This window comes from Littorina saxatilis, linkage group LG3 (assembly GCF_037325665.1).
Source record: "Littorina saxatilis isolate snail1 linkage group LG3, US_GU_Lsax_2.0, whole genome shotgun sequence".
NCBI lineage: Eukaryota > Metazoa > Mollusca > Gastropoda > Littorinimorpha > Littorinidae > Littorina > Littorina saxatilis.
In genome coordinates, this window is record NC_090247.1 from 19,479,361 (window position 1) to 19,500,164 (window position 20,804).

Sequence of the window (20,804 nt, forward strand, 5' to 3'; positions counted from 1 at the left end):
AAGCAATCCAAACCCGACATTTTCTTGCTTGTTGTCAACATAGCAGTGTTTATTATCATAACCATGCAGGGAAGGAAGATAACCCTCTGCGGTTGTCGATCTTTGACGAAATAGGAAGTGGGAGGTCGTCTGACTCGATACGATAGATCAGCTGTAGTGCATTGTAAACACGTCAGTGAAAACAGTTGATCGAAGGATCTTCCTCGCACGACATGGCTTAGCGGGTGCTCTCAAGTGTGACTGTGGAACACAAGGTCATGGCGGAAAATTCAGACCGATCCCGTCTGGTGCTGGCGGAGCACTCGACAGATGAGGTGTTTCAGTCGATCTCCACGAGCAGCAGCCAAGAGGAAATTATACCACAACCTTTTTCAACCCAAGCTGTGGACATTGACACTTCCAGCATCAGTTTTCCAGGCAACGTCCAGGTCGATGCTGAGGGAGAAGTGTACACCATCACCCGAGGAGGCTCATTGCACATGTCGGGTGACCAGGGGTCGGATCGTCACACACCGTGGCACTATGCATCCCAGCAGAGTATGGGGGATTTCGCCACAACACCGTCCATGGAGGAGTATGCTCAGTTTATCGGCCTGGGTAAGATTATATCACGATGATGACCACTTGACCAACTCTCCCCGGTATCGCTTTTGTCGTCAGCTGTTTTAACATTTGTGTTTTATCACCTGTCGGGTAGGGACTTACTTTGTGACAGATCGTCCAAATGCGCAAGTATAAGAGCTGCGCGTTTTAACGATTCTTGTATTGTATTCTTTGCATCGATCAAACGCGCACACATCGATCGATGTGTGCTTGTTAGGCGCGTTTGATCGATCTGCGCGATCGCGCTGCGCGTTTGGTAGATCGATCAAACGCGCACACATCGATCGATGTGTGCGCGTTTGATCGATACAAAGAATACAAGAATCGTTAAAACGCGCAGCTCTTATATACTTGCGCATTTGGACGATCCGTCTCACAAATCACCATACTACGCACACACACGTATGCTGGCAATGACCGGAAGTTATGACCGGAAGTAGGCCTAGCTATAAGTGTCTAAACAACAATCTGTAGGACATTTAAAAAAGAAGAAAAAATGGGATTATATTGTACCAAACACTTAGACTACCTCAGAGACATCACATCACAGGTTGCACCTGATCATCCATTTCACATGTATTAGCTCATTGAGTGTTTAATTGTTCTGTAATAGCAAATGATTTAAAAGTTCAGCTGTTTTCATGAGATGTCAGAGGGATGGACAGAGATGAGGAAGGAGGGATTGGGGGGAGAGACTAAGAGAGAGAGAGAGAGAGAGAGAGAGAGAGAGAGAGAGAGAGAGAGAAAGTGTGTGTGAGAGAGAGAGAGAAGAGAGAGAGCAGAGACTGAGGAGAGAGACAGAGAAGAGAGAGAGAGAGACTGAGACTAAGAGAGAGAGAAAGAGAGAGAGAGAGAGCCTGAGAGACTGAGCGACTAAGAGAGAGAGAGAGAGAGAGAGAGACTAAGAGAGAGAGAGAGAAGAGAGAGCGATAGAGACTGAGAGAGAGAGAAGAGAGAGAGAGAGTGAGAGACTAAGAGAGAGAGAGAGAGAGAGAGTGAGAGACTAAGAGAGAGAGAGAGACTAAGAGAGAGAGAGAGAGAGAGAGAGAGAGAGAGAGAGAGAGAGACTGTTTGAAAGATTGAGAGGCCTGACAACAAACAAATCAAAAACGTTGTTGGGGTATATTTCGGAACATTCCTGTATTTGAAACTTTTCACTTCCGGCGTGCGATGTGTGTGTGTGGTAGGGACTTACTTTGTGACAAATCGTCCAAATGCGCAAGTATAAGAGCTGCGCGTTTTAACGATTCTTGTATTCTTTGTAGCCTATTCTTTGCATCGATAAAATGCGCACACATCGATCGATGTGTGCGCGTTTGATTGATCCACCAAACGCGCAGCGCGATCGCGCAGATCGATCAAACGCGCCTAACATGCGCGTTTGATCGATCCACCAAACGCGCAGCGCGATCGCACAGATCGATCAAACGCGCCTAACAAGTACAGTGCGTTCTTTTGATCATGTGGGAAGTACTTTAATCTTAGAAGCACCTATCACTAATATCAGCCTTAGTGGGCCTGGGGGGGGGGGGGGGTATTCCACCTACCCCTGGCTCTCCTGACTTTATTTTATTTTTACAAAGATGCTAAAAGGTGCAGTCTGAGAATTAAATAAAGACTTCTGCCTGCAACCTGTATAGCACACTATGGAGATTATGGCACATACAAAACTAGTCAAAATAGGCAGTGTTTGTTCAGCGATTAACTGATGTTGATGTATAATTTGACCATTTTTCAGATTCTGTAGCTTCAGAGCAGTTAGCAGCTATGCGTGAGTAACAGTCCTTTTGGTCTGTACATGATGCTTGCTGTCCAAAATGAAAAGACAGCTTTTGTGGAACTTTCAGTTCTTTGGGTCACAAAAAGGCATGTTTGGTTGCATGCTCTTTTGTTTGTTGTACATGTCCTTGTTAGTTCCCCATTCCCCCCCCACCCCCTCTCCCTTTTTTCTTTCATTTTTTGTTGTTGACTGTTTTGTGTATATTTAAGGTAAACACAATTTTTTGTTTGTTTCACCATCTGTGGGAAAATTCTTTGCTGTACAAATTTTGCTTTTCAGCATGAATAAGCAGTCAGGGCGTTGTTTCTTTTGTTCTTATTTATTTCAGTCAAACCTGTCTATAACGACTATCCAGGGGATTAAACAAAGTGTATGTTATAGAGAGGTGGTTGCTATGGAAAAAGGAATTTTATATTGAAAAAAACTTAAAAGAAAACCTTTCCTTTGGGGTGGTCAATATTGAGTGGTGGTGATGAGGGCAGGTTCGGCTGTGGTTCATTATTTTAGAAGACAACCTTCTTAACAATACATTTACTGTGTGAATATAAAGTCATTTTATAAGGCAAAAAAAAAAAGGTCTGTTTACGGTAACATAGGCCCAAAAAAAAGGGTCGGTAGGTCGGGATTTTTTTTCTTCCAAAAAACCATATTTTTACGTTATTTTGCAAAAAAAAAAAAAAAGATTTTTTTTTTTTTCCCAATTGCCAAAAACAGTCTAGGGTCGCGCGAAAAAAATAGGGTCGGTCGGGTTACCGTAAACAGACCTATTTTTTTTTGTGGCCTAATCAAAAGTCCTACTCCAGTCCAGTAGATTAGTATACATTGCAGATCAATTTGTGCTGCGTGTAGTGACTAATCAAAGATCAAATTATGAAACTGGCAGAATGCCCTTGAAACAGGATATGAGTGTATGATTCATTTGACGTAATTGACGTCTGTACAAACTGGTCATCTGATGGGCTTCTACTTTCAAGTCCTGAATGTACTTATGTGTGTCATCTTTGAATGATGAACATCAGTGATTCACATGTGTGGAGGTGTATAATAAGGCCGTTTTTTTCCTCGAGATATTTATGTGTAAGAAAATTCTTTGAACTTTTCATTTTCTTTCCATCCTGTTAGTGATTGCTTTTCCTGTTATTTTTAAGTGCTTATCAACTGTCAGTTTCCGACTATATGAAACAGGCATTGAGTTACTTGAACTTTTTTCATTTCTGAAGTTTTGACACATGATGAGGTCTTTTGAAACCATCAGTTTTTTACATTTAGTCAAGTTTTGACTAAATGTTTTAACATAGAGGGGGGAATCGAGACGAGGGTCGTGGTGTATGTGTGTGTGTCTGTCTGTCTGTGTGTGTGTGTAGAGCGATTCAGACTAAACTACTGGGCCGATCTTTATGAAATTTGACATGAGAGTTCCTAGGTATGATATCCCCGGACGTTTTTTTCATTTTTTCGATAAATACCTTTGATGACGTCATATCCGGCTTTTTGTAAAAGTTGAGGCGGCACTGTCACACCCTCATTTTTCAATCAAATTGATTGAAATTTTGGCAAAGCAATCTTCGACGAAGCCCGGGGTTTGGTATTGCATTTCAGCTTGGTGGCTAAAAACTAATGAGTGAGTTTGGTCATTAAAAATCGGAAACTTGTAATTAAAATTATTTTTTTATTAAACGATCCAAAAACAATTTCATCTTATTCTTCGTCATTTTCTGATTCCAAAAACATATATACATATGTTATATTTGGATTAAAAACAAGCTCTGAAAATTAAAAATAAAAAAATTATGATCAAAATTAAATTTCCGAAATCGTTTTAAAAACTATTTCATCTTATTCCTTGTCGGTTCCTGATTCCAAAAACATATAGATATAATATGTTTGGATGAAAAACACGCTCAGAAAGTTAAAACGAAGAGAGGTACAGTAAAGCGTGCTATGAAGCACAGCGCAATCGCTACCGCACCAAACGGGCTCGTCACTTTCACTGCCTTTTGCACTAGCGGCGGACTACGTTCAGTTTCATTCTCTGAGTTCCACAGCTTGACTAAATTACGCGACTTGTTTTCTTTTTATTCTTGAATCTGAGAAACAAAGGGACGTAAGCGTTCTAAATGTATACAATGCAATTATATATATATGATAAAGAGACCAAAAAGCAATGTACTCACGTTAAAATGACGAACACGGAACGAATAACAGCGACGTTTCGACCCAAGGGTCTTCTTCAGGCACAAAAACACAAAAATACACACACAAAAAAGACCAAAAAAAAGACTGAAGAAGACCCTTGGGTCGAAACGTCGCTGTTATTCGTTCCGTGTTCGTCATTTTAACGTGAGTACATTGCTTTTTGGTCTCTTTATTGTTCCCTCTCACGTGCAGTCGTCATTGTTTAATATTTTTATATATGATGTTTTAGGATGAAAGTTGCTTGCTCATTTCAATGCTCGTTATTCTTTAAGGTGCCTGGAGATTGGTTCCACATATAATTCTCACTTACTCTTGTTGCGCATATTGTGCTTGTGATCAGCACGGTTGGCCTAGTGGTAAGGCGTTCGCCCCGTGATCGGGAGGTCGTGGGTTCGAACCCCGGCCGGGTCATACCTAAGACTTTAAAATTGGCAATCTAGTGGCTGCTCCGCCTGGCGTCTGGCATTATGGGGTTAGTGCTAGGACTGGTTGGTCCGGTGTCAGAATAATGTGACTGGGTGAGACACGAAGCCTGTGCTGCGACTTCTGTCTTGTGTGTGGCGCACGTTATATGTCCTGATATGGCCCTTCGTGTTCGGCTGGGCGTTAAGCAAACAAACAAACAAACAAATTGTGCTTGTGCCCCTTAGTTTCTCAGATCTTTAAATAATGCTCTGCCTCATTTGATTCAGATTTTCCATTTTAATCTTGGTTTCATCATAGCTTCATGCAAGCAGGGATTCCGTTGACAGGAAATGTATACTGTTTTAGGCCAAAAAGAAAAATATGTCTGTTTCCGGTAACATCGCCGAAAAAAATAGGGTCGGTCGGTCGTTTTTATTTTTTTAAATTTTTTTTTTATAAACCTTTTTCTTACGTTTTGTTAACGTCTTTTGTTTGTTTTTTTAAAACGCTTCCTTAATTTACTTACAATTATTTAGCACATGTTTTTGACCCAGATATATTGAAACTAAATAAAGTATACTTGACTTCATATTATTATTTTTTTTGTTTTGGTGCGAAAAGCGAAAAAAAACTTCAGGGTTGGCGCTTAAAAATAGGGTCGGTCAGGTTACCGGAAACAGACATATTTTTCTTTTTGGCCTTATGAGTAAGCATTTCAAAATATAGGAAATGAATCCAGCAACAGGGAGAACACACTGGGTGTTATTTTGTTCGACTGATTTCTTCCTGACAAATGTACAGAACCCCTATTTTAATTTAACACAGACACTCACGCATGCACACACCGTTTAAAGGGATTATTTTTTGTAGATTTTCTGTGACAAAACAACTGTAAATTTGCCTCCATATTAAGAGTTTCTATTTTTTGAAGACCTCGAGTTTGTCACACTTTTTTTTTTTTTAGTAAAGGGGGAGTTTTCACTGTGATCACTTAGTTTTAGACTTGGTTTGCCCAGTTGTCATAACATAGCAGCCAGTGACCAGTTTCTGGGAGTGACACAGGACTCGTACTTGTGAAGAAATACATGTACTGGGTTAAAGCATGACTTTGCGAGATCACCATTAAAGTTAACGCTCCAGTTTTTTTTAACCTTCGCCGGTCATCGTGGGTGTTTAATTGCAAATATCTCTTCAACCAGTTGGAATTTTTTAATGAGCTTTTAATAATGCCTCAGACACCTAAAAAGCTCTTATGTCCTAAAAGATCATTACATTTCAGTGAGATATAATTAAAAATTAACAATGGTCAAATTTAGACTACACACGGAAGACATCATAGGGCCGTGCGGACCCATGTTTCTCAAACTGAAGGAACTTACATAAAAACTAGGGAGAGAAGTCGGAAACCTTCAGGTATTGGCTCTAAACATCATTTTCTAAGATCTGTTTAATTTTGGAGTTAATAAGCATGTCGCATGGAGCGAAATTAATACATAACGATGTGGGTCCACACGGCCCTACGACGTCTACAGAAGGGTATTCACGTTTTTCCTTTTTTGAGAAGCTTTAGTCCGCACGGTTATAATAAAATTAATAATTTAATTTAATTACTTCTTGCGGAAATGTAACCACGGCGTCTACGGAAGGGGATGCACGTTTTTGCTTCTTTGGAAAGCATGAGTTTACGGAAGGGTATACTAACCCCCAGCCCAGTAAAGCGTGCCAGACGTATCCTGAAAAAATGTCGCTTTGTAGTGCGAGTTCAGTGTCACATGCATAGTTTCCAGAACCCCATTTTTGACTTTCAAAGTTTATCTACATATATTTAGCAATGCACAAGCAAAATATGACAACTTAATGGTGCCTTTTGGTTTAATGCTATGCTAAAAATGCTAGTGATAGTGTTTACAGCATGAAACAAAAAATAACAGAGGAGAGTAGTCTTCCTCAATCTGGTTCAGAGCATAATGTATTTCAATTTTAAGAGGTAGCATTATTTCTGATAAGAGCTAGAGCCAGTATAATGATGCTGAATATTTGAAAAATGAACTTTGTGACACATCTGAGTAGCAGGAGATCCTTCGTGATCATCAGCGTAAGGCTTGCAGTCTTCAAGGCCATACCTAGATGAACAACTTAACACTGCGTTCGTTTATTCGCCCGTTTCTTAAGCTAGAGCTTTGAAATTTTACACGCGTCTAGGGCTATACGAATGCTTTACAATACGCAACTATAGTTGACTCTCGCATTATTTAAAGGTCACAACAAGGTCATTACCAGGTAAAAACAAGGGAAAACCGAGGGAAAGTACCATTTTCTGCAACTGTTTGTAAGAATGAGCTTTCAAATTCAATTGTATTCTAGGATTAGCGCATCTCTAGACATGACGATCATCTGATTAACAGACATCAATTGTGGAGGTCACGACAAGGTCATTACTGGGTAAAAACGAGGAAAAAACGAGGGAAAATACAATTTTCCGCAACTTGTGTGTAAGTAAAACTAAAAGCTTTCAAACTCCATCTTTTTCTAGTATTGACGCATCTCTAGACATGACAATCATCTGATTAACAGTCCTTAATTGTCAAGGTCACAACAAGGTCATTACCAGATAGAACCGAGAGAAAACCGAGGGAAAATACCATTATCTGCAACTTTTTTTTTTGTAAGTAAGAGCATATAAACTCCATCTTCTTCTGTGACTAGTCTTGTGTGAATTTATTTTTTGAGTTTGAGTTCGTAATTTGGCTGAGAACTTCTTTTTTCAATGGCAAGCGTCTGAAATGCTCGTGCATCACTCTTTAGGGTATAGTTGAATTTTGACTGAGAAGAGAAAGTGCGCCCTAGAATATTTCTTGTCCCCGAGTACGCTAGTACTTGGGCTCAGCAGATTTTAATTGTGTGTGTGTGTGTGTGTGTGTGTGTGTCTTTCTCAAATTAACAGCTTGTTGCTGGGAAACTACTGGGCGCAGTTCGTTCAAAAGTTGATACACTAACTTGATAATAGGTCCGATTGATCGTATTAAAACTTCATAATGTTACCTGGGACCTAAATGCGAAATAATCCACAAAAACGACTCTTGGCGGTGGGCGCAATTCGGGTGGGATAGAACTGCTGTTCGGCTAATAGAACAGCCAGCCATGGAACAGCCAGCCAGCCAGCGACACCAGGCTTTGCGTGAGTGTGCCACTTCGCGACCTGAACGAGCAAAGTTAGCAGCTTATGCATTTGAGTTCACTGGCAACATTGTCAGAGTTGGTGGCTTGGTGGAAAGCACGTCCGCCTATGGCCAAAGTGGTCCGGGTTCGATTCCCGGCATGGGCGATCTATTTTATTTTTTATTTTTATTAAATTCTTGTTTACTATTGTTTTTATGAACGTTTTAATGTTTTATTTTACTCTAATAATTTTTTTAATTGTGTAAAATAAAAAAAAATTTCATTTTTTTATTTTTTTTTAAATCCACGTGCACAAGACAAAAACTTTCATACTGGGGGAGCGAGCCAGTCTGAAGAGTACTCGGGTCCAGCGCGAGCGTTTTTTATTAACATCGATTTTTATGTTTGGCAGGCCCCAAGCTTCCAAAAAATACCCATCTGGTAGAGTCCGCTTTTGGGTGCACGGTCAGCCCTCCGCCGTGACGGAGTAGTATGCATATTTTTCCTTCTTTGAGAAGCATGGGTCCGCAGGGCCCCACGATGTCTTCCGTGTGTAGTCGATAACCCGGTTGGGCGAAGGTTAAATGGCTATTATGTTGCCGTTACATGTTTCAATGTGTTACTAATACTAGCTGCAGTTGGAGGCTGGTCGTCAGAACAGCTGAACCATTTTACATCTTAAGTAAACTAGCTGTGCAGGCATTATCTTATGATGTGATAAACGGACTGATTGATAATAGGGAGACAGTTATGATAAGATGAATTTAAGAGTGATGTTTATATGCACCCGTTCTTAGTGAATATTTCTGCAAGTGTGAGAGACAATAATTATTCAATGGGATCAGATGGTCTGGAGATTGGTTGACTGACTGGTTGATTAATTGATGTATTGATTGATTGCAGTATAGTCATGTGTGTTATAATCAATACAACTGTTGACCTGTTTCAGAGGAGACAGCACTAATACAGTCCGTTGTCTTCATTGAGGATGCTTACAAGGTGTGGTGTGACATTGTGTATTGTTAATGTAGACAAATTCATTGAAAAAGGAAAACATGTCACTTGTTTGCAAGTATTCTGACATCATACGGTTTTCACTGTTTTAAAAAAATTCTGTAACAGCTAGTGTGTTTCAAATCAATGATTGGATGAATAAAGTTTGTATATATATATATAATGAAACGTTCAAGATTACCAGGGTAGATGAATCTAAGCAAGAATCAAAAACAACAAGCAGATGCACATGCACGTACGCACGCACGCACACACACACACACACACACACACACACACACACACACACACACACACACACACACACACACACACACACACATCATTCCTGTTTCAGGTTATTTTCTTTTAACTATAGCTTGACATCTAACAATAGCAGAATTAAAATAAGACACAAAACGTCATCAAAACTGAAAAAAACAGGTTTTCAAAAAATGTTATTACCTTGTTTCAGTATCGGTCAATCCACCACAAAGTGGATGAATCTTGCCTGCGTCTGTACCGCCATTATCAATCCACAAGTGTTCATGTGTGAGTCGTTTGGATTCAACTTAATTTTTTTCCTTTTTCCGGTTCCATGTATTTATGCTTTTGTGTACGGGAGAATCCCCTTTAAAGACCATCCCCCCCTCCCCCCCCTCCCCCCCCCCCCCTCCCCCCTGTCACCTGAATACCCCCACCCAAATTTCAAAGTTGGACATTTCATGACATACGCATGCATGCCTAAGGCCAACAAAAAAAAAGTCTGTTTACGGTATCCCGACCGACCCTATTTTTTCGTGCGACCCTACACTTTTTTTTGGCATGGGGATCTTTGTTTTTTGGCAAAATAACGTAAAAAAATGTTTTTGGAGGGGGGAAAAAAAAAGGTCTGTTTTTTGGCAAAATAACTTAAAAATATGTTTTTGTGGGAAAAAAAAAAAAAAGTGCCGAACTACCGACCCTATTTTTTGGGCCTATTGTTACCGTTAACAGACTTTTTTTTGTGCCTAATAATGCATTCCTATAACTAACTTATAACAAAACCCCAGCTTGTTTCTGTCATAAAGTGTGTCTAACATATGAGTTTATCCACTGTCCGACCCATCCAATGTAAAATAACCAATTTTTTTTTGATAATTAGATAATTGGTCAGTAGAAAACTACAGGGGGGGTATCGTAAGCTTGCTTACGATGGGTAAGGGAGCGAACTGGTAAGAGTTAAATTACTGTGAATTTTATGTGGTATGTTTTGTGTTCTTTGATGTAATTATTTGTTTAAGACTGTCATTTGTTTGTTTTCACTATTTTTTTTAATTTATTTTTTTAACTCATTTGACTGAAATGATGTGTTTCCAACCAAAGTTCTGCAACTAGCAAATATATTTTATCATCAGTCCTTTTTCCCCCCAGTTTCCGTTATGTGGTCATCTTCGTCCTCCACATCCTGGCTTTCTTCGAGCCACCGTCCTCCCTGACCTGGACGTCAGACATTCGTTTCCGTGGCGACCGGGTGCAGGCCCCCTGCTGGCTGTTGGAGAGTATAGAGCTGATGTGTCTGGTGCTGCTGCTGCTGGATAATGTTGTTAGGGTGAGTTCACACACTGACCTTCTTCTTCTTTTTCTTTTGCGTTCATGGGCTGAAACGCTCATGTTTTTGCGTGTATGACCGTTTTTACCCCACCATTTAGGCAGCCATAAGCGGCATTCGGTTGGATCATGCTGGATATTTTTGTGTTTCTATAACCCGCCGAACTCTGATATGGATTACAAAATCTTTTCCGTGCGGACTTGGTCTTGTGCTTGCATGTACACAGGAAGGGGGATAAGGCACTAACAGGTCGACACATCAGTTGACCTGGTAGAGAAGAAAATCTCCACTCTTAAGCCCACCAGGCGCGGCTGGGATTCGAACCTGCAAATCCATTGCGCCCGTTATACAAACTGGCCTGAGAGGATCAATGGTTTCTTTTTACTTAAGCTCTTTGCTTAACCCCTTCACTGCCCACCCCGTATGTAATACGTGGTCATTTTCGGTTTGTCGTACGCCCATAACCGTATCTCGTACGTGGGATTTGTGTCAACAACATTTCAGGACATTTCTGAAAACTAAATGGGAGGTAACCACTGTCCAAGTACTTGTAGGGGTTCTAAACACAGTTCTTTCCCATAGACCGTTCGGATAAGTTACTACCATGTGTTGAAAACTGTGTTAGAAATGTAGAACCGATCTATAGCATTCACAATGGCGGCCGAAAGTCGGACCTCAACTCGTAGACCTGTTTTCAAGCGATACAGTGTTCTGGAAGCTCTACAAGAAGTGATTTATGGATTACCACACAGAAGAATACTTTTCTGGGCTGTAATGTGAGTACCTGATGTTTGACACCAGTTTTAGCAGTGTTTTGTGTGGTTTTACGTGCTGCAATGTGTGTGTGTGTAAGTCCGGAAACTGTAATTTTTGACAAAAATGGTCATTATATCAATTTTTACTATAACAATCACAAACAAAGTCCAATGATCATGTCATCCTATAATAGCCAAGGGTATAAGCAAAACACATGCCAAAGATCTAAGAGATATCTCAATAAATGATCGAGCAGTGAACAGATTAGTGAACCTACCGAAGAAAGCGAAATTTTGCCCTGGCACACAGCAATACCAAAATGCTGTTATACTGTGGCAGTGAAGGGGTTAAAGACAAAGAAACAGTTTAGAGTACGGGCAACATGGTTTAATGGGATCAATGGAAAAAAACCACTAAATTAGAAGATAGTTTGGCCTGCACAGTTCATCATTTCCTTTCTGTTAAAAGCTTATGTTTGTCCATATTTCGGTTTCACTTTTTCATTGTTACTCCTCCCCTTTTTCTAGCAGTGTGTGTGCATTTTAACAGACAAGATGATACCTTGACACCAGTAATGGCGGGCCGTCTGATGTCAGGACACCTCCCAGTAGGGGACACTATGCTATGTTTCCCCCTGGTCTATTAACTTTAAAAAAATCATCCCTGTCATCAAAGGCCACCTGAAGTGCTGATACAGTTGTTGGTGCCAAAGATGTCCTCTCATTGCAGTTACAATGAGTGGAACCTGCCCTGGCGACCACATCTTGATAACGACCAATTACAACCACCCTATCAGAAACTCTCATAAGATTCCAGTATAATGCACCTTTCCATAAGAACCACGTGTCTGTAAGAACCACTATTTTGGTTGGTTCCTGGGCTGGTCATTATAGAGATGTCTGATTTTATTGCTGTAGTCATTTTGTAAGCTAGTACAAGCTGTATAGTCGAATGTTGGAAACTAGCTGTCAGGATTATTTAGCGGTGTGGTATGGTAAGAGCCCCTTTTACGGAGTCAAGCTTTTCTTCTTCTTCTTCTTCTTCTTCTTCTTCTTCTTCTTCTTCTTCTTCTTCTTCTTCTTCTTCTTCTTCCTCTTCCTCTTCTTCTCCTCCTTCGTTCATGGGCTGAAACTCCCACGTTCACTCATGTTGGATTTTTACGTGTATGACCGTTTTCACCCCGCCATTCAGGCAGCATACGCCGATTTCAGGGAAGCATGGTGGTTATTTTGGTGTTTCTATAACCCACCAAACTCTGACATGGATTACAGGATCTTTTCCGTGCGCACTTGGTCTTGTGCTTGCGTGTACACATGAAGGGGAATAAGGCACTAGCAGGTCTGCGCATAAGTTGACCTGGGAGATCGAAAAAAATCTCCACCCTTAACCCACCAGGCTGCCGGTATTTGAACTCACGACCTTCCAATTAGTAGGCCGATGTCTTATCCACCACGCCACTGCGCCTGTCATCAAGCTTTTCAAAATGAGGCGAAGCAAGTACCATGCTGCCGATCGTCTTTAACCTGCGATCAGGATGAACAACTTACTCTGATGTGTATGTTATGCAGTGTGCGCTCAATATGATACCCTTTTCTTTCAAAAATATACTAATCAGAGTTCACAATTTGTTGCGGCAATGATCACTGGCCCGTAATGTTTGCTCAGAATGTGTTTTGATAGAGGTCATGTGGATTTTTACTTTAGGTCATGTGAGTTTAGGAAAATAGACGGGCTTAGCGAACACTTCCAGTGATCAGCAAGCAATTGACTCTGATGTGCATCTCTTCAAAAGATAACTACAGATGTGTTATTTTATTTCAGGGCTTCTTGTTGGGCAAGTATTACTTTGTCCGTCACAAGTGGGACCTGGCTGCCGTCATCTTGCTCGTGATTTCTATCATTGACTGGGGCGTGTCAGCTAGTCTGGGCTGCATGGAGGTCAGTCCTCTTTCTTTTTTTTCTTGACTAGTTTCTTCTAGCCTTTAGACACCATACATGTACATGGATGTTTTTGCTGTTAGTTTGTGGTCAGACTGAAGAGTATTGTTTGTTATAGCATGAAGTATGACTGTGTAGTTTGGTTTTTGTTGTCAGTCAGCAAGGACAAAAATCTGGTCTTTTTTGCCACTGATAGCCATTTTTTTTTAAATAAACCCTCGGGTTTGTATGTGTTGTGGAAGAGTGAATACCCTTACCAAAACCTCTGACAAACATTGGAGGGGCCAATCACTAGCTAGGGGTGTGTCACTCCCTGATGCAGTAACATATATTGTAAGAGATTAGGGCTCAAGGTTGGATCTGCAGCTTACCGTAAGAATATCTCAGTGCAGTTTCAAACATGGTCCTTGATATTTGAGATGTGTGTTGCCTTGTTGTTTGTGGTTGCATTGCTTTAAAAAAAAATATATTCTCAGTGAAATTTTCCCGTGAAGATCGAACATTTAAAATTATTTCTCAAAATTATTCAGGTGGTGAGATTCAGAAGAATGCTGCGACCATATTTCATCATTCAGAATTCTTCCCTCATGAAGAAGATTGTCAACTGTCTGCGTATGACAATGCCTGAAGTCTTCAGGTAATGCATCAATCTCTTCTTCTTTTTCTTTTTGTCGACTGATGTACTGTTGCTGTGCTTTATCCATTTTAACTCAAACTTTATTCGTAATTCTGAAGATGACTGCCCACAAGTGTATACAATAAAAGATAAATGACGATAAGTAAATGTTGTAATTGAAAAAAAATCAGCAAAACAGGAGAATTATGGGTCTGCAGTTCATATTGGGGAAAAAAGAAGGGTTGGTGTATCACTCATCAAGTTCAAAAACAGATCAGCTTTCTCGTAACTTAGTACTACATGTACAAAAATGTGTCCATATGAAAATGTGTAGTTTTAAGTGCATGATTTAGACTAGGTGTGTTCATAATTTCCTAAACAAAATGTGTTCATATGGAAATGTGTGGAGTTTTAAGTGCATATTAAATTACATATTATTACCCAACTCACATATAGCAATTAACTCTAGTTCAGTGCTGGTAACGCTGTACGCGTTCCCCTTGGTAACAAGGGAGACCACCCTAAAAAAGAGTGATCCATCCCATAATATCAGACCGATGTCCGGTCCAACATCCGTATGCGTGCGCATACGCCGCCATTTGTATCATTCTCTCTCAGCGGTTCAACTGGGAAGGACGCTTCTGATGTACGCTCCTGCTGTTTGCAGTTTTTCGCCTTAGTCCTTGGCTTTGGCATCTCCCCTTGGTCGTCGCCTATCTGTTCACCTTTACCTAGCTGTGTGGTGAGATCTTTCCGTTTTGTTATAACTTTAGCGACGTTTTCGTCGCTCGTTTTGTACTTGTGAAATTTTTCTGAAATTGTTTTCTTTGAAATTTTTCGTGAGTTATTTTTGCTATGGCGGAGGCTGCGCTTGTTGATAGCGTGAAAAGGAAGCCGAGTTCGAGGCAGGTGCCTGACGATTCGCCTCCTAAACGTAGCTCGAGGAGAGAGAAGGGCGCAGGAAAATCCGCGTCTGTTTCTTCTGATTCAACTTCTGTTAAATCTCCCGTGTTAGCAGACGTCAGTTTAACTTCCGGTCAGGCTTGTTTACGTTCTGGCAAGAGTGGTGTTTCGGGCAAAGCTTCTTCTTCTTCTGCTTCTGCTTCTGCTTCAACTTCAGATGGCTGCCCTGGGTTAGCGCCAACTGAAGTTGCGTCTTTATTGTTGACTTTGAGCGCTCAAGTTTCGACACTTGCGTCGGAATTATCTTCCACTAGGGAGGAATTACGAGCGCTTCCGTCTGGTGTTTCTGATGTTCTCTCCTTAGCACAGGTACGGCAGTCTCCTGCAGTTCCGGCTTCGACTTCCGCTAAGCCTTCGGCGACTGTGACTCGGGCGGATGTCCATGCTTCGCAGGATGGGGGTACCAAGTTGGTGTCTCTCCTGAATGTGACACCAGTACAAGGTATGTCTACACCGCTTGCCGGTGTGCGAGCTCAGGGGGCTCTCTCGTGCGTTGGAGGCCGTGAGAGTTCTTATGAGCAGCGAAAGGACGAGCGCCTCCGTACGTCTCTTTATGAGAATATCGGGGACCGTTTTAGTCCTCTTCCGCCCAGGGGGCAGGAAGTGGTCGGTTCTGCCGACGATAAACTGTCTGATGTTCTGCCTCCTGGCTCCGAGCTTGATCTCGAGTCGGAGGGTAGGGCGGAAGACGGGGATGCCTCAGTGGTAGAGGATTCCCAACTGAATTTGCCCGTGAAGCTGTCAGCCGCAGTGGTGCTGGCGGCGGAAACGGCGTTCAGATACTTTCCGGAAGGGGTGGTGAAGGACAGGGCTCAGCTTCACCCACCTCGGTCTGCTTTTGACGATTTCCGGAGTGCACAGGAGCAACGGCCTCGCTTCCGCTTCCGGGAATCGTCAACTATTGCCTATGAAATGGCGAACGTCTTGTGTGGTAAACGCAAACCGGCGGTGCCGTTGTTGGTTCAGCACGGCGATGCTCCGGAAGACGTTGTCTCTTGGCTGGCTCAACCTGGGGCTCGAGCAGCTTCCGGTGTTCCGAAGTTCAAGCTCAACCCTTATCCTGTGAGCCTGATTGACACTTTTGCTCTGCCGTCAGGGGCACTTCCGGTGACGCCGGAACTTGCTGCTTTGAGAGAAGATGGGTACAATAGGGATAGAGTGGTCCCATGTACTGACGGTTCTCTCTCAGCCTTGGAGGAAGTCGGCAGGTCTTTGCTGGAGCTCACGTCCTTGTCGGAGTCTCTGCAAAGGTCTTTGTCGAGATCGATTGCCACATCTCTTGATCCTTTTGAATTTCGGTTCGATGCGTCGCCAACAGATGTTTCGACACTGCTGGCTACTCTGGGCAAGGTGACTAGAGAACAGGTTGCCTTGTCTGCCCGGCTGTATACTCACGCAGTGCTTTCTAGGAGATCAGCCTTCTTGACGGGGTCCAGATTTCGGGACACCGCGACTGTGGAGAGGCTGAAGGTCTCCCCTTTTGCGGAGGGGTCTCTCTTAGGGCAGGCGTCTTTCGATGCACTCCAGAAAGAGACGCAGGACGCGCGGGATGTAGCGATCGCGCGTCTGGCTTCACAGGGCTTCCAGAAGCCTCAGGGCAAGTCTCAGACTCAGGCGTTTTCTTCTGCTAAGCCTCAGACGTCTTCGTCAGGTGGTGGGAAGGCCCAGAAGCAGTCATTCTCCTCCAGGGGTAGGGGGCGTGGAGCTCCATACCCTAAGAGGGGTCAGTCTTTCGGGGGTTCCAGGGGGTCGGGGCGTAAGCCTCACCCCCAATGAAACTTCCCCGAACAACACATCCCTGTGGCCCCCGCGCTGGTTGTAGCGGGCGGCCCGTCCAGGGCCCTTTCTTCCTGGCTGCAACTGGTGGCCAGCAAGTGGGTCACGGGGATAGTGTGTTCGGGGTTCCGGCTTCTCTGGTCAGGGCAGAAGGCTCCCCTGGTCAGGATAATCCCGCCCTGCAGGGCGCCAAAGGATTTGGTGGCACGGAACGCGGTCCAGGAGGGGGTCTCGGCTCTGCTGCTCAAGGGAGCTATAGAGGAGGTCTTGGACGCGCGGTCCCCGGGGTTTTACGGCAGACTTTTCGTAGTGCCGAAAGCCTCGGGGGCGTGGAGGCCGGTGTTAGATCTTTCTCCTTTGAACAAGTTTCTGAGAGTAATCAAATTTACCATGGAAACTCCAACTTCGGTTCGGGAGGCCTTACGGCCGGGAGATTGGGCAACGTCGATCGATCTTACAGACGCTTACTTTCACGTCCTCATACATGTCGCGGACAGGAAGTGGCTTCGCTTCCCTTGGGGCGGCAAAGCTTACCAGTTCAGGGCTCTGCCGTTCGGCCTGTCTTTAGCTCCGTGGATTTTCACGATTGTGGTCAGGCAGCTTTGCGCTCTTGTGAGACAGGAAGGCATCCGTCTCAGAGCATACCTGGACGATTGGTTAATCCTTCACCAGAACAGGGGGCTTTGCGAGGCTCATACGCACAGGGTGCTGAGCCGGGCGGCACAGCTGGGTTTCTCTGTCAACCTGACAAAATCCGAGTTGGAACCATCCCAGACGTTTACTTACCTGGGCATGGAATTCGACACACTTCGGTGGTCTGTCCGTCCGTCTCAAAGGCGGATCGACAAGCTTCAGGGTCTGATTCGGTCTCTCTACGGAGAGAATCACGCCAGTGCAAGGGTTCTGTCTTCGGTTCTGGGTCAGATGGAATCCATGGCTTCCCTCATTCCGTTGGGCAGGGTTCACAAAAGGCCTTTTCAGGCCTCCCTGCAGTCAAGGTGGGATCAGACATCCCAGGACTGGAGTGTTCCGATCGCTCTGGGAACTTGGTTTCAGCAGACCACAGGTGTTTGGCTTCTTCCGGATTTGTTCCGGGGTGTTCCCATTGTTCGTCCACCGCCGGAGAGAGAGTTGTTTACGGACGCATCTCTGACGGGGTGGGGTGCTCATCTGGACGAGCACATGGTTTCGGGAGTTTGGGATTGCTCTCAGGCCTCCCTACATATCAATGTACTGGAGTTGGAGGCCGTTTCCCTGGCGCTTCTAGCGTTCAAGCCTTTCCTGGAGGGCAGTCATGTACGTCTTCACACCGACAACATGTCCGTGGCGTCGTATGTGAACAAGCAGGGGGGGACTCGGTCTCACAGTCTTTCCGACATTGCATGTCGCATTCTCAAGTGGTGTCACGCCCAGCACATTCTGTTGTCAGCAGTGTACTTGAAGGGCAGTCTGAACGTCCTTGCAGACACTTTGAGCAGAGGGGACAGGATTGTTCATTCAGAGTGGACTCTCACACACCAGTCTTTGCAGCGGCTTTGGTCGCAGATCGACAAGCCCAAGATAGATCTCTTTGCGACGAGGTTTTCGGCGAGACTTCCTCTCTTTGTGTCCCCCTTCCCGGATCCTCTGGCCTGGAAGGTGAATGCTCTGGAAGTGGATTGGTCAGATCTTCCGGCGTATGCTTTCCCTCCGTTCTGCCTCTTAGGCAAAGTCCTCAGGAAAGTGGACTTAGAGAAACCAGCGCTGGTTCTGGTCGCGCCTCTGTGGCCAAGCCAGCACTGGTTTCCCGACCTACTGCGTCTAGCAGTTCGGCCCCCGATCCCTCTCGCCCTGAAAAGAGGAGATCTCGTGCAGCCTCGGTCAGGCGTTCAGCACGAGAACCCACAGATCCTGGCCCTTCACGCGTGGATTCTGTCCGAAGCGCTTTGCGTAGGGCAGGGGCCTCTTCCCCTACTCTGAGATTCGTTGGACATGCACATAGAAAATCGACGTCTTCGGTTTACTCATCGCACTGGGCCTCTTGGTCTAGGTGGTGCGCGCTTAACGGGGTTAAACCTCTTTCACCTAGGTCTATTCATGTGGCCAACCATCTGTCGTGGTTGGCTGATCAGGGGGCTTCTCCCTCTTCTATTAGGGTCCGGAGGTCGGCGATCTCTTCGACCCTCGCGCAATTAGGCCACAAAATTTCGCTCGGAGGGGTTATTGCTAGTGTTATTAAGGGGGCTGCCCTTTTAGCAGCTCGTTCAAAATCGCTTCTCCCTGCATGGGATTTGTTCCTGGTCTTACGTTTCTTAGCCTCGGAAGAGTTCGAGCCTCTTTTGTCAGCCAGTTTGGCCGATTTGACGCGTAAGACTGTGTTTTTAACGCTTCTCTCTACTTCAAGGAGAGGTAGTGAGGTGCACTCTTTGTCGGGTTTAGACAAGGATATTGCGTTCGAGAAGGATGGTTCCATTTCTCTCAAATTTGTTCCCGGCTTTCTCGCGAAAAACCAGAAACCTGGCCAGCTTTCTCCAATCTTGCGCATCCCACCCTTGAGCAAGATTTTGGCTCCTGGAGATCCCGATATTGCAAATTGTCCTGTGAGAGCTCTCCGATGTTATCTGTCTCGAACTCGGCCTGTTAGGTCAGAAAGTCAAAAGCTTCTTTTCATATCTTTAAACACGGCTAGGTGTAAGGATATAGCTAAGGTGACTCTGGCCAAATGGATCTCCACTCTGATCAAACGAGCATATGCCTGGTGGCAAGTGCAGTCGGGTGATATTAGGGCAGTGTTGCCTCTCACCGCGGCTAGAACCCATGAGGCGAGAGCCTGGGCATCCACTGTGGCAGTTCTTCGGTCCGGCAAGCTAGCCGAGGTACTGGAAGCTGCTTATTGGCGTTCTGAGGACGTTTTCGTCAACTTTTACCTCAGAGACGTCGCTTCTGTCAGACAGGATGGAAGCTCCGCGCTGCCTGCCATGGTAGCGGCGGGACAGGTCCTGCGTGCCTAGTTTTGGTAAGTACCCACCACCTATAGTAGCAATCTGCTATATGTGAGTTGGGTAATAATATGTAATTTAATCCAAAATTTTAATAATAAATTTTCATTTAATTAATATACTTACCCAACTCACATCGTTTAAACCCTCCCGCCTCCCCGCTGTGGTGGTATTGGGTTCTAAAAAAGTAGTGAGTTGGGCTTCGTTCGAATGATACAAATGGCGGCGTATGCGCACGCATACGGATGTTGGACCGGACATCGGTCTGATATTATGGGATGGATCACTCTTTTTTAGGGTGGTCTCCCTTGTTACCAAGGGGAACGCGTACAGCGTTACCAGCACTGAACTAGAGTTAATTGCTATATGTGAGTTGGGTAAGTATATTAATTAAATGAAAATTTATTATTAAAATTTTGGAATTTATACTAGGTGTGTTCTTTTCAATCTGGCTTTGTACATAAGAACCACTTTTACCGTGTCAGTTGCATTTCTCTGGATTGAAACTTTTCTGTTTTTTGTTTTGTTTTCAGTGTTCTGACAATGCTGTGCATGCACCTGTACATTTTCACCTTGTTTGGCATGCTCCTCTTCCCCATACCACAGGTAAGTTGCTGTACATTTTCACCTTGTTTGGCATGCTCCTCTTCCCCATACCACAGGTAAGTTGCTGTCATTGCGTCTGTTCTTTACAGTTCTCCTGAGATTGAAGAAGAATTACATTTATTCTTTGATCCAGTTAGTGGAAAGCTTACAAATGATGAATATTTTATTTAATAATTTGAAAAGATACCAAGATTATTAAGCAGTGTCAACAGTCTCTGTAAACTTACAGCCAGTTTGATGATAGGACATCTGAAAGAATGATGCATTCCTTTGTCTCTTTGTCTAATGACCAGACATATGTGACCCACTCCCACAAAAGGATAACAAAGTGTCATTTTTGACATTTGGACTTTTTGTTATCCCTTGAAGGTGAAGATAACCAGCTTTCAGATGGTCTTTACTACAAGTGTCTATCATTAAGCATTGATGAGATATAGCGATTTA

General features: G+C 43.7%; 1 protein-coding gene across 1 annotated transcript in view; it reads left to right on the forward strand.

Moving 5' to 3' along the window:
- Positions 1-7: 7 nt before the first annotated feature.
- LOC138960864 (two pore channel protein 2-like) overlaps positions 8-20,804 on the forward strand; it is a 51,861-nt gene continuing 31,064 nt past the window's right edge. The window contains exons 1-8 of the mRNA XM_070332503.1: positions 8-597; positions 2,342-2,374; positions 9,093-9,142; positions 9,612-9,688; positions 10,550-10,727; positions 13,305-13,421; positions 13,952-14,058; positions 20,288-20,360. Coding sequence (XP_070188604.1) covers positions 258-597; positions 2,342-2,374; positions 9,093-9,142; positions 9,612-9,688; positions 10,550-10,727; positions 13,305-13,421; positions 13,952-14,058; positions 20,288-20,360 — 975 coding nt within the window. The 5' untranslated portion in view covers positions 8-257. The remainder of the gene's footprint in view (positions 598-2,341; positions 2,375-9,092; positions 9,143-9,611; positions 9,689-10,549; positions 10,728-13,304; positions 13,422-13,951; positions 14,059-20,287; positions 20,361-20,804) is intronic.